Consider the following 13,507-nt stretch of genomic DNA (forward strand, 5'->3'; position numbering starts at 1 on the left):
GCTGGGGAGAGGGAGGTCTGGGCCTCTTTGCTTAGGCTGCTGCCCCCGCGAACCAGCCTCGGATAAAGCGGATGAGGATGGATGGATGGATGGATGAATGCTCTATCATTTTTGCTTACAGGAATAGAAATGTATTTAGTGTACAAGACTTGTTCTACATCACATCTGATCTAATTAATTTTATCTTTTTTATCTGCAGTATCAGATGGCTCAAAAATAGTAGTGTTTGCAGAATACAAAATACTATAATAATACAATAATAATAATAATAATAATAATAATAATAATAATAATAATAATAAAAAGAGCTCTTAAATACAAGGAATGAACATCTGCAAATTCTTGTGAAAACCTTTTTTCTCTGAAAGATTTCCAGTTATTTCTGGAATTCCAGTGCTACACCTTAACTTGTTTAATTGTTTTTTTTAATGTGTTCTAAAATTCTCAACATTACATTTATATAGATGATTCGAACTCAAGTGAAATTACAGTAAAGTGTAAAATAAGATGGGTGAATATTTTTTTATATAATCTGTGGTCATTGTAGCGCAGGAGTTAGCCCAAAAAATATCTAGAAAACTATTTATCCTTCTTTGGATCGAGTTCCCAGCTGCCCTTCAAATCTTTCTTCCGGTGATTTTTCTAATTGAGTCTTGATTCTTTTTACTTTTTCTTTACTGTTTGATGTTTGTAGCTGGCAAAACCAGTTACTGATCAGAAGTCTGTAGACTATGTACATATACACTCACCAGCCACTTTCTTAGGTATGGCTGTTCAACTACTTGCTAATAAAAATATCCAACTAGCCAATCACATCTGAAGTTCAAAAAGTGATTTAAGAAACTTGCCATGGTTGTTAGCATTGGACAGGATGGTGTGAGTATTTCAGAAACTGCTGATCTACTAGAATCTGCACACAGTCATCTCTAGGGTTTACAAAGAATGATCTGAAAAAGAGAAACGATCCAGCAAGCAGCAGTTCCTTTGGGAAAAATGTAATTACAATATGTAAATAATGTTGTTCTGATGACTCGATTTCAGCTGCAGGAATAACAACTTGGCATAAATGACATGAAAGCATGGCTTCATTGTGCCTTCTGTCAGGTGTTCAGGCTGCTGCTGGTGGTTTAATGGTGTGGAGAATATTGTCCTAGCACACCTTTGGTCCCTTAGCACCAACTAAGCATCATTTAAACGCCACAGTTTACCTTTTATTGCTAACCATGTCCATCCTTTTATGACAGTGTATCCATCCTCTGAGGCTGTCCAACTTGGTGCTAGCAAGGTGTACCTAAAAAGTAGATTGTGTGTATTATGCTGACATAAGAAAAATAACAACATCTCATAGCCTTTCTAAAATCCATTAAATTAGCTTTATAATTAAGGCAATTTTCACTGTCTCTTGCTTTTAGGTGGCTTGTAAGTTTAATATTTAATTTGGAAAGCAAAGCTTACAGCCACTGTTATAGATGTTGTGATGTTTGGTATTGTGTGGATGAACTAAGGCGACTGAGATACTGAGCATTAGGGTAGAAAAGCAAAGTCTTGGCTCAGATCTTGTCTTAATGAGCCTAAAGTTGAATAAATCAAACAAAAAAACCATTCAAACTATGTAGCTGTATGCCTCTTTTCTCTCATATTTCCCTGAACGTTTGTACTGTGGGAGTTGTGTATCCAGAGCAACAGGTGTATCATTTGTCAGCTGTATTACACTTTCTATTACACTATTACATTTCATGAGCAATTACATCCCGTTACGTTTTAGGTGGCATATGGGGAAAGAAGAGGCTGTTTATGTCTTACAATGAATCGATTTTGAGCTTCAGCCGCATTCTTGATTGATTATCTGTTACTACACAGAAAAAAAACATGTCATTTGCTGATACCAAATATCTCATAATTTTATTGCATTGATAAGAAAATGCTCATAGTTCTTCAGTGAGCAGCCATACAAAGAAAAAAGATGGTGCAACACTGAAACAAAAAAGAAAAAACCCACCAAAACTGCAGTCTTACTACGCTCCTCTCCTCTGCTTGGCCCAGTGTAGTTGTCACTCTGCCTTTTCAGTCCATTACGTATACAAAATAAAAATGAACAGAACTAAAAGATCATTTTTGCAGTCTGTATCAAAGCAATTATAAAAATAAAAACCTTTAAACTCATTTTTTTTCTTAATTTGCAATCACATTTTCAAATTCTACAAATCAAAAAGAGCAACAAGTCCAAGCAAAGAAGTCTATGTACTGTATTGCACCCAATACAAACCAGCCTATGCCCTCTGTTGTATCCAATACAACTGTTTGTTCTGTGCAAATAAGGTTGGTCAATGCAACACCTATTGTATAAACTGGTGCATAGTCATGCTTGACATGTTCACAAGTAACATGCACAAACATAAATGTACAGTTAGAACTGATTCTCAACTAAAACTCATCTGAGATGAAAAATCATGTCAGGAATATTTACACACAACACAAATAAAGAAATACCACCGGAAAGAGAAGGAAGACTTACATTTGATATGAAGATGAAATCCATCAATTCAAACTAGCTGTTTGATACTACTACACATTCAAATGATACACAGAAAGACATTCCCTCTCTGCTTAACAGCCAATGCTTCTTTTTTTTTTTTTTTGCTTCATAGTCAGTGTACATATTTTGGACAGTACATCACTGGGACAAAGATAACAAGTATCTGTACAATCAGTCTAGGAAGCCGTTTGGAGGGACCCAAAGTTCCCAAGTACATTTACACATTAAGCATAATACAGACAATATATAGCCGACTAGAAAGACCATTCACTATTGAAATAGTGGACATTTCATACAGGCAATTCATGCTGTCAGATCCAACCATGGATTATATGAGATGCTTTACTTTTATCTTTTCTAAAAACAGCCCAGAATAAACATTTATTCAACTTGGGGTTAACAAACATGAGAACAAGCAAGTGCTTATTTCATTGATCCCCAGACTTTTGGTATAACAGAAGTTAATCAAGAATCACTGGCAGATTCTTAATTTCATGTAAAGTTATCAGAATTAGAGTCTGAGCAGAAAGTAGACCTCGGGCTCAGACACTGAGTGGCTTGTGTTTGCAGGTGGAAGAGAGTCATCAGTATAGTATCGATCTCCATAATGGTCACCATTTCCGTAACGTAACGATGTGCAAGCTCCTTCGGGAAGTCCCCTGTCTTCCAGCTGACCAAGATAACCTGCTATGTAAGAACCAGTAGAGTGTCTGTTCGTTGGAGGATTCTGTGAGGCTGGTTTATTCCTTAATACCACCCCACCAATGCCACCAGTGCTATTGATGACCACCCCTGAGCGAGGTTTTAGAGCTTCTTGCTGTCTTTCGCGAGCCCGGCTATTGATGTGACGTACACGGCTTTGACTACGGGAGGATAGGCGACGTGTTAGGGGTGGAGGGGAATCATCTATATCCCTGGACACAACAGGAGCTAAACTTGGTGCCTGTGGCTGTGACAGTGGGGATTTTTCTTGCAACTGAGGAGACTGGGGCCTATCGATGTCACTGTCATCCCCCTCCAAACTGACCAGCTTACGTAGCTGTTCGGTAAGAGGATCACAAGACTGTGACTGGAAAGTTACTCCCTCTATGGTGCCCGACTTCTTTTGCTTCCTCATATGGGGCGTGATGAAACTGCGACTAATAATGTGGTATTTGCTCTGAAAGTTGCATGATATGTCTTCAGAGGTTAAGTCTCCCAGGGATTTGGATTTGCATGGGTTGGGGGCTGTGGAGTCTATAGTATCAGACTGAGAAAGAGGTGATAAAGGCTTTAAACTAGACTGTCGTGTAGTTCTGGTTTCAGCCTGTGGCTGGTGCCTATAATTAATCTGAGAAACCTCGTGGTTCCATGACTGCTGTTGGTCAAATGATTGTGTTTGTGCCTTAGAGGACATAATGCAGTCATAGTCCAGATGGCTGTATACTGCTTCACAGTCTGAAGAGGGGGAATAAAGGCCTCTGTCTCTACAGCTGTTTACAGATGTAGCAGATTGATCATGGAGGCTTTCTGAAGAGGAAATACCATTTTGGTAACATCCTGCTTGCTCCCTCTCCAGCTGTTCATACCCCAGCTTGTCTTGATGAGACATGTTTAGGATACGATTCCCACTGTAGCTCCTCTGCTGGTAGGAAGTGCTGAAGTCTCTGGTGTAGTTAAGGGCCTCGGAATTTCTCTGAGGTATGGGGTAGCTGTTTTGACGCAGTGGACTGGGTTTAGAGGGTCTAGAGTTAAAAAGTCTATAGTGGAGGGAAGTCTGGGAGCTGTCATGATGTTCATCGTGACTGAACTGCTGATAAGAAGGTTGATTCATGAGGGAATGATGTTGTGAAAATGCAACGTGAGAGGAACGTGATGAGTACTGCTGTTGGGAATCATAATATGAAGAAGGCTGTTTTTGTAGGAAGCAGCTGGGAGTGGACTCATGGTTTTCATATATAGCCTGGCGTTTGATAGGACTCATAAGCCCAAACTCACAATGTCTTGGGGAAGTCAGCATCATCTCCAGTGGATCCTCATCAACATTTAACTCCACTTCTGTAAAAACTTTTCCAGATGAATCGCAGGGAATCTGGAAACTGTGACCGTTTACAGAAGAGCCTATGTACCTTTTAGAAGTATTTTGTTCTGTTTCATTCATTGGTCCTGGGGGATCAGTCACCTCTTCATACACCCTCTCCTCTATCTCATCATCTCTTTTTCTTTCCACACAATCCCAGCCTATATTATGACTGTTCCTCAGTCCCTGAACCACCTTTGCTGGAGATGACCCCAAACTGCTTGAGGGTGTGCTCTTTAAAGTGTCTGCCTGAACATGGACTGTCTGTTTCTTCAGGTTGTACACTGATACTGGCGACAAAACCTCCTCATCTAGAATGGTATAGACCTCAAGCTCAGTGGTTTCTGGGCTGGAGATGGGGGCTGGTGCACGTTGGATACTTTTGTGAGGTGAACAGATTTCCTGATTTACATTATTTGCTTTTTGAACTGCCTTCTGGGGACTTGTGGGATTTTTCTTGTAGGGGGAATCTGCGCTGGTTTTCAGAGGAGATCTGAACTCTTCTAGTGTTTTAGGGGTAGTAGGCCTCAAGTTTGAATGATGGGATGGGATCATATCATGAGATGTGAAACTGTTTTGGTCAACAGTGCTTTCAAATTGACCAATAAGAGCTGAAACAGAGCCACATGTGTCTTCCTCATTGCTTAAGGATACAGCATCAATAATTCTGGAAATTGTGCTGTCATGCATAGAGCTGGGGCTCTTTAAATCACAGTACCTGTTGACAGGGGGAAGGGGGGCCACAGATGAGGGGACAGGGGAGGAGGATGAAGACACTGAAGGTGCAACTGTGAATGTTGTGCTGCTTAATGATGTTTCTGGTTTATCCAGTTGCATTTGGCTATTCATTGCAGGCAGTATAAGAGAGTTTTTCTCTGTTCTTGTGGAGATGATCTTGGATTTGTTGACTTCTGGTTGGTAATTCGCATAGTCTTCTTCCTTCCTCACTTCTCCAACACCAACAACCAGATAAGAAGTCTCTGACTGGTGAAATTCTTTGTTTCTGTATGTCTTAGAGGGAGAAGGGGTGTTTGATTCTGTGGCAAGTGATGATTCGATGAGTAGGTCAACAGATGAAGACCTTGGCCTGTCAAAAAGGCAGGATCCTGTGGACACAGATAAATGAAATACGGGATTAATAAAGAGATGCTTATATACAATAACTGATTTTGAATACCAAGCAGACCAACACTGACAACAAATAACAATCCAGCCAAAACAAGGCAACAGCAAAACACAGACAAATGGATCACCAAGTACAACTGTGAAAGGAGAAGATGGTGGAGGTTTTAAATAAAGAAAGAATCCATGTTTGCAAAGATCAGATCAGGACGGAGATGGTCAAATGGGATAACATGGCACAGTAATATATTTCTCAGGCCACTTTCCAACAAAATACACTGGGTGGACGCAATACTGGTATGTTTTTGAACGATGCAACCTTCAGACAATAGGTATTTTAGATTACCTGTAGGCATATCCTAGTCAGTTCTCTACTATAAGGAAACACACAAATGAAGATGGGACAGAAAAGGCACGTTAAGGTATTATGAAGAATAGGCTGTAGTCTGTCAGTTCACATGGTTACTGTACATGAGTTTTGTAGCATGAAGTAAAGCAAGGGAGAGAGATCAGAAAATATTTTACATTTATTAATCTGCAAAGCAAATCAAGGCAACTCCATGTAACATTCACAAAAATATAACAGTTTAAAAATATGCTGTAGTTTAAAAACAAGGCATTAAAAAATTAAATGTTTCACATTTTGACTCTGTTGTTATTGCCACAGATTGCTGTGGCCTGATATGTGTTAGTGTCTGATATTAGATCATGAATCTTACAAATATATTTAATTCAGTTAAATTTTAATTAAATAGTGCCAAGTCACAAAAACAGTCTTTTCAAGGGTCTTCATATGATGGTATTTAAACTAGAATGGTTCAATTTTCTCAGTAATTTATATAATTTCTGTATTTATTTCCATCTTTGACTGCAGGATGAATGGAAAATACCCACCAATAATAGTGTCTGCACCTATGTCATGCTGTTCTTTGTCTGGGGAGCAGATGGAAAGCTGCCCTTGCAGAAGTTTGTCTAAGGGCATGGAGATCGGCCTGTGAATAAGTGGGGCTCGAGGCTGGAGACGTCTCTCCATCCCTCCTTCCTTCCCAGACACACCCTCTCCTCCTGCAGCAGCTGCACCTGTGCCATTCTTATGGTCTGATATTGAAGCCACTGACTCTGACAGCATCATCTTTGTCTTCTTCCGTCCCTTTGCCGGGGCACTTGCCGTGCGTCGCAGGAGGTGATCACTGATGGAGCGTTTTCGAGGACCACTGGAATTTGTATCAACGGAGGACTTGGAAGAACGGTTAAAGAAACCTCGGATACCTCGTAGCTGATTACTCTGAGGATAAGAGCCAAACAAGAAGAAAAATGTATAAGTAATGCCTGATCAACCAGTGTGTCGATCTAAAATAATCTAAATTCATTACAACATTTCAGTTTGAAGTTAAAATGTTGATGTGGAATTTTATATAAACGATGAGAGGTTTGGCATGTACTGGATATGACCAGTTAACAACTACCTGCTTTCATGAACATTGTCTATAGATGGCACCATTACTCCTTAGTCACCACAGCAAACAAAATGCAAAAAGCTGTTGTTTGGTTGTGCACACATGCTGACATTAAAAATAATTACATGTACTCTCATAATAAGACAACAACAGGTTAAAAAAAAAAATCTGAATGAAAGCTTAATTTGTAAGTAAACTGCATGACTCAGTCAATTGAAATGTCACACACAAAAAGTCACTGAAGATAAGCCAGACTGCACATTTGCATCATGCATTGCTTTTTCATGCAGCAGCACACAGACCCTAGTAAACGGGTATACCTTATTAGATCCTAGAAAGTGCATTATGGTAAAGCTGGGGTTCAGCACTAGAGGGCTCCACTAGAAAGACAAAGTATTGAGCATAGCTTAAATGGACTGGTGTGTTGAGAAAAAAGCAATTTTCTGTTTACCTGTTAAAAAAAATGTGTCACTTGATGAAAAAGGCTAACAAGGGGATTCCCCAGGCGTATAGGGCACTTACCTTCCCATAGACATCATGCACTGACACGTGCACAAAAATGGAAGCTTCAGTTAGCCCTTCCAAGTAAACGTGTCTGTAACCTGTGGTTAGAGATGAAGAGAGAAAGCATGTGAGCTAAACAGTGTGTTTAACACAGATAACAGATGTTATCAAATGATGCAGGGTGATCTTCAGGATTTCAAAAGAAATTCAAATGGATCCAAATTTAGAAAAGAAAAGAAAAGGAAAGGAAAGATAAAAAAGAAAAGAAAAGAGTAAAAAGATAACCTGACAAATAACTTTTTTTTCACTATATAGTTACATGAAATCATGGTTTACCTAATACAACCAGGAGATGATATATCCCTTAGCAATAGCACCATCTAATCCACAAAGGGAAAATTATCCTAGTACTATATTGATTCTAGCCATAAGTAACAACCTTGTCCTCACTTATGTTTATGTCATTCATGCACAGTAAGTACAATATGTAAAACAGAGTCTTCACAAACCAGGCATCAGGCTGGTGAAAGCAACAGTCCGTTGACCAATAAAGTCCCTTCCAATCGGGTCATGGTCCCAGACAAGGAAACGCACCAATGCCACCTCAGCCATGTGAAGTGTAAAGGTCAGAGTCTCCTCCCATACTGGGTTAAAACCTGAAGAAAGAACATATATATATACATATATACATATATACGTGTATATATATATATGTGTGTGTGTGTGTGTGTGTGTGTGTGTGTGTGTGTGTGTGTGTGTGTGTGTGTGTGTGTGTGTATATATATACAGTAAGCTTAATTTAATTATTATTATCCATTTCATTAGTATGCCGTTAAAGCACACACCCACACACTGCAAGACTTCCGTCGATAAAAGGTAGGATCTCACACTGATCATATAATACTGTTGAGCTCCCGGGCTTCATAACCTTTCCCAGAGGAGGCATTCTCCCTGCCCATGCAGAGTGCTCTCATCTGTGGAGTCACGTTTGGGGTGACACTCGAAGATCACGCCTTTTTGCTTCCATTGTTTCATTAATTAATTAATCTGATTTTTTATCCAGGCTGTGCTTCACAGCCCAGAGTAAAATGCAATATCTGTGGCATTGTTTCATTGGTTTGCTCTGTTTTTTACAACAATGCCATTACCAGAATATGATAGAGGTGAAAAGACCTGTGACTTTATCTGCTTTTTTTGCATGCCATACTTGCATTTTATTCTATAGTATGAACACTGTAAAACACAAAATATAAGCAAACAAAACTCACACATACACAAATATTCCACATTCATCCTTTTTACACAAAAGCATGTAAAACAGTTATGAGAAAATATTATATTACATAATTTATACTCGTTGTATATAGTTCAGGTTAGGTCAGTGTAGAAATGTGCAATTTTTGGTCTGTGTGTGTGTCTAACCATTATCATCAACAACTCGGGTCTGTTCCTTGCAGCAGTCAACTGGCAAACCGATTATTTCCACTTCAACAAAAGGATCAATAATCTGATGGAGGAGAAAAAGCAATGAAATGAATTGTATTTCATTTTATGACCCTGGCTATATTAAGAAAGAGAGCAACTGGAAGATCTAAACAGTCAAATAATTGTCCAAATGTGTGCAATAGCGTGTAAGAACAAGAGAGAGACAGAGAGGGAGAGAAGAGATGACAGATGGAGAATGTGGAAACAGAGGATGTGTTTTGGTATGTTTTTACCTCTCCACGGTCCCCCAGCATGGAATCTGGCGGTTTGGGCAACTGCTGTCCGCTAATGATCTTGAGAATGAGCTGCTTCTTGGGATAAGCTGGAAGGGGATCATCACAGAATGGGTTGAAGGTGCCTAGAGGGAATAACAGACAGCAGCGCACCAACTTTGATTAATTCCAGCAGTAAATACAAAAAAAACATCCATGACTTGCTTTCATGCTGCACACATTTAGTAAACCGTAAAGAAATTGTACAGACTAGAACTGCAAACTACATCTGAAGCAAGCCTGCTAAAAAATTCATCAGTGCCTCTCTCGTGTCATGCAGCTAACTCCCAGTTGGATAGATAATTATAAAGCAAACAATGCTGTACTGTAAAATGAAATCTCTCTAATGAACTGAGGTGGGTGAAGAGAAGGATATCTCAAACTTACAGCATGTTAAAAACACAGCAGAGTTCCCAAACATTATGCTGAATTATGTAACATGATCAGAAAGTTCTTCCTCTGATTGCTCTAGCAAAACATGCACTGAAACTATAATTTTAGTTAATATCTCTTACAGTTAAATTCTTATTATGCTTTCTTCAATGAACACTGACTTAACATGTTCCAGCATGTTTCCATTCCAACTATAATGTACAATGTAATGTATAATGTACTATAATCCTGGGACTTGGAGAAACAAGAAAAACAAATAGGTACTGATTTAATTATCAGTTAATGCTATTCACAAATAATCTTTTATAAATGCTGACCTATTTGTGAGTTTGCAGTGAGTTTGTTGCTGTACCTTTACACATTGGAGGAGGCTTGAGGACATATCCAATACCTCCATTCACCATAAACTTGGCTCTGTTCAGCTGCATCATCCTCCCCTCTGTCTGATAGTTGAGTGCAACTAAAAGAAATAATAATAATAATAGTTATTATTATTATTATTATTATTATTATTATTAATCTAATAAACATATCATGTTAATTGATTTTCATCTTTAGCATTTTTTTATTATTATTTAATGCTCCAGTGGGTTCTTAGTTAGCTAGTTAGTTTATTCTTGATCATTATCTGTAATATGAATTCTTGGTTTCAGTGGGGATTAATTTTGTGTAGGCTTTTTTATGTTTGGCCTTCCCTTCTGTGTCACTGTCACTGTTTTTTTTTTTTGGGGGGGGGGGGGGGGGGGGGGGTTATTTCCTGCTTTATTTTGGTAGCCTTGGTCTTGTGCAGTGTTGGTCAAGTTACTTGAAAAAAGTAATCAGCAACTAATTACTGATTACTTCCCCCAAAAATTAATCCAGTTACTTTACTGATTACTTATTTTCAAAAGTAATTAATTACTTAGTTACTTAGTTACTTTTTAAAAACACAATTTACAACCTGAATAGGTGATAAAGCGATAGATCTTTCAGCCCAATTCTACTTTTTCTGCATAATCCATCATACAAAATGTAATCGAATGGAAAAGTATCTTTTTTTAACTTGTTTTATCAGTTTTAATCTTTTAACTTTATGCATCAAGCAAAAATAAAATTATATGCACCATTCTCTGACTTGAATAAATTAGTTTAACATTTAAACCTATTTTCTGCACATTCCAGCACATAAAATAAAATATTTTTTGTGTTTACACTCACTCTTTCAACTAGATGCAAGTAAAACACAGCAGAAAATAAATAAAGTCAAAGACTAGCGGTCCTTTTGCTCTATTTTCACCTGTAAAGCAGGAGTGGGGTAGGCGGAGGTTTACCCTGGTGCAGGTGTGCCGCAGCGGTCAGTGGAAGAATCCGCGAGTGAATTTCCCATTGCGTCGTTGCACACTCGGTGCTTGTTTAGGGGGTTTTTTCACTGTAAAAAGAAGTTTTCTTCCCACGCACAACGGACACTAATGTTTTTGCCACTTTTTATGGAATCAAACTCAAAATAAGGTCAGTACTTCCACGCTTTAAAAGCTGCACGCTCATACTCTCTCCTGCACTCGATATATTATCCATTGTTGATCTGCACACAGCTGTTGTCACAAACGGCGCACTCGCTTACGTCACTGTCATGAGACATTCTGGCTAAAAAATCACAGTTTTAGTAACGCAGTAACGCAGCGTTCCTATGGGAAAGTAACGGTAATCGAATTACCGTTTTTGCAATAGTAATCCCTTACTTTACTCGTTACTTGAAAAAAGTAATCAGATTACAGTAACGCGTTATTTGTAACGCGTTACTGCCCATCTCTGGTCTTGTGTGCCTAGTATTTAGTTTTACATTCCCTCTCTTGCTATCATGGATATGTTTCAGTCACCCTCCTGTGTCCAACCTCGCTTGATTACCTCATGTGTGTATTGAAGCCTCAGTTTGCCTTAGGTCTTTGACATGTCTGTTTGTCCTGTTTATCCGCCTGAGTAGTTTCCCTGGTTGGATTTTGGGGTTCTGTTTTCATATGCCATTTGCTCTGTTGGCTTCCCCTAATGAATGTTGCCTTTTGCTCACTAACCCGATCTGCAAGTCTGCATTTTTAAGTCCACATTATGCACTAATAATGTCAAAACATGAATACAGATAAACTGCAATAATTTCCCAGTACAGTAAGTCTAGCCTTATATTTAGTTGAAAATAGTACAAAAATAACACATCAAATATATATATCGATCTACATATAGATAGAAAGATATCTATCTATATATATATATATATGACTTCAAAGGTTGATGAAGATGTTTCAAAGATGTATGGCCAGGGTCACAAATGACTGACTACGCTGTTTAATCTAAAATAAAATAAAATAAAATATAATAAATAAATAAATAATAAACTGTTTTGAGTTGCTATTTCAACTCAAAACAGTTGAAATAGCAACATAACAACTCATAAAGAGAGTGTTCCAGAGATGGTGAGTGTTTCAAACGCAAAGATGGGGTTCTGAAAGCCTGCATAGACAAATAGTTTAACAGTTTAAGAAAAACACCTTTAAAAAAGCGAAATTGCAGAGTATATTGGAATTCTGTCTTCTATGGTAGTATATGATACTATAGAAATTTAAAATAATTACAGGAACAGTTCTTTAGATGGAACTGTTTTTGTTTTGCTTAAAAGAAATTAACTGTTTTAGATCAAGAAAGATTCCTATCTCTTCACAAATAACTACATTTCAAATTATATCAAGCGAAGGCCACCGATAAGCTGATTTGTATGTGTTCATGCATTTTTTAAGCAGTGTTAATGTATGACAGATAAATAGACTATTTCTTGCTTTCCTTCTTTACTTGAGTACTCGAAGCACTCTATACAACATGTATGATTCACCCATGTGTCCTTTTTGTCTATACTTTTTCTTCCTAAGTGCTTTTATCTAACATTCACACTCCAATGCATGCATCAGAGAGCAACTTGGTCTTGCCCAATGTCTTGCCCAAGGATACTTAGGTTCTAGATTAAAACAGCCAAGAATCAACAAAACACCCTTCCAGTCAGTATGTTGAACTAGGAGTATGGCATTTTTTAAACAGCTGTGTTTTCTAAAGCTCTCAGAGTTTTCTAGAACCTAATAAGATCTCTAATTTGTCATCTTACCCAACTGACAACCCACATTCCAGTAGAACTGAGGGTTGAAATTGGAAGAGTCGATGCGATATGCCGAGGGATAAATTCGAGACAGCTGCCTCTGGTTAAAAGCCAGAAACTCTTCTGTTCTGTGATTCACCAGAGACTGTGCTCTGGTCTCACTGAAAGACAGAACGTCACCTGCAGTACCTGAAGAAAAACGAGGAGTTGTTATAAGAAGTTGCCCTTAATATGAAGCTTGCATTTTGCTTGTGTGTGCATATGTCATAGCTCTGGTGTTTCACCTTCATTAAGACACTCCTGTGAGGCAACAGAGTTGGTGAACACCACAAGATTTGACAGATCTCTGCTCAGTTTCATCGTCTTCCTCTTTCTTAAACACCTGAAACAGTCAGATGAACGATTTTAAAAAGAGGACAGAGATGACAAAGTGAGATCATCGAGGCAGATGGAATAAAAAGGATAGTTAAGACTTGAACATTCATCCATCCATTAAAGTATTTATATGAGAAAAGCATTGCAGGATAGAAGATTGTCCACTGGAGGCAACTTGGAAACCACAGG

At 38.4% G+C, this 13,507-nt stretch overlaps 1 protein-coding gene across 3 annotated transcripts in view; it reads right to left on the reverse strand.

Annotated features, from left to right (window-relative positions):
* Positions 1 to 1,872: 1,872 nt before the first annotated feature.
* The window catches only part of plch1 (phospholipase C, eta 1), a 54,912-nt gene continuing 43,277 nt past the window's right edge, over positions 1,873 to 13,507 (reverse strand). For 2 of the 3 annotated variants that reach the window (XM_086261806.1, XM_086261805.1), the window contains exons 14-23: positions 13,228 to 13,325; positions 12,953 to 13,132; positions 10,181 to 10,288; positions 9,397 to 9,521; positions 9,101 to 9,185; positions 8,188 to 8,334; positions 7,697 to 7,776; positions 7,495 to 7,554; positions 6,612 to 7,002; positions 1,873 to 5,701 (exon numbers count right to left, since the gene is read on the reverse strand). In XM_086261806.1, the coding sequence (XP_086117932.1) occupies positions 3,048 to 5,701; positions 6,612 to 7,002; positions 7,495 to 7,554; positions 7,697 to 7,776; positions 8,188 to 8,334; positions 9,101 to 9,185; positions 9,397 to 9,521; positions 10,181 to 10,288; positions 12,953 to 13,132; positions 13,228 to 13,325 (3,928 nt within the window). In that variant the 3' untranslated portion in view covers positions 1,873 to 3,047. The remainder of the gene's footprint in view (positions 5,702 to 6,611; positions 7,003 to 7,494; positions 7,555 to 7,696; positions 7,777 to 8,187; positions 8,335 to 9,100; positions 9,186 to 9,396; positions 9,522 to 10,180; positions 10,289 to 12,952; positions 13,133 to 13,227; positions 13,326 to 13,507) is intronic. The other variant, XM_086261807.1, reaches the window with a different exon arrangement.

Source organism: Aulonocara sp. 'chitande type north' Nkhata Bay, linkage group LG14, assembly GCF_057382095.1.
Source record: "Aulonocara sp. 'chitande type north' Nkhata Bay isolate Kocher_YH1m ecotype deep benthic linkage group LG14, A_spYH_male_GT1.1, whole genome shotgun sequence".
In the NCBI taxonomy this organism is placed as follows: domain Eukaryota; kingdom Metazoa; phylum Chordata; class Actinopteri; order Cichliformes; family Cichlidae; genus Aulonocara; species Aulonocara sp. 'chitande type north' Nkhata Bay.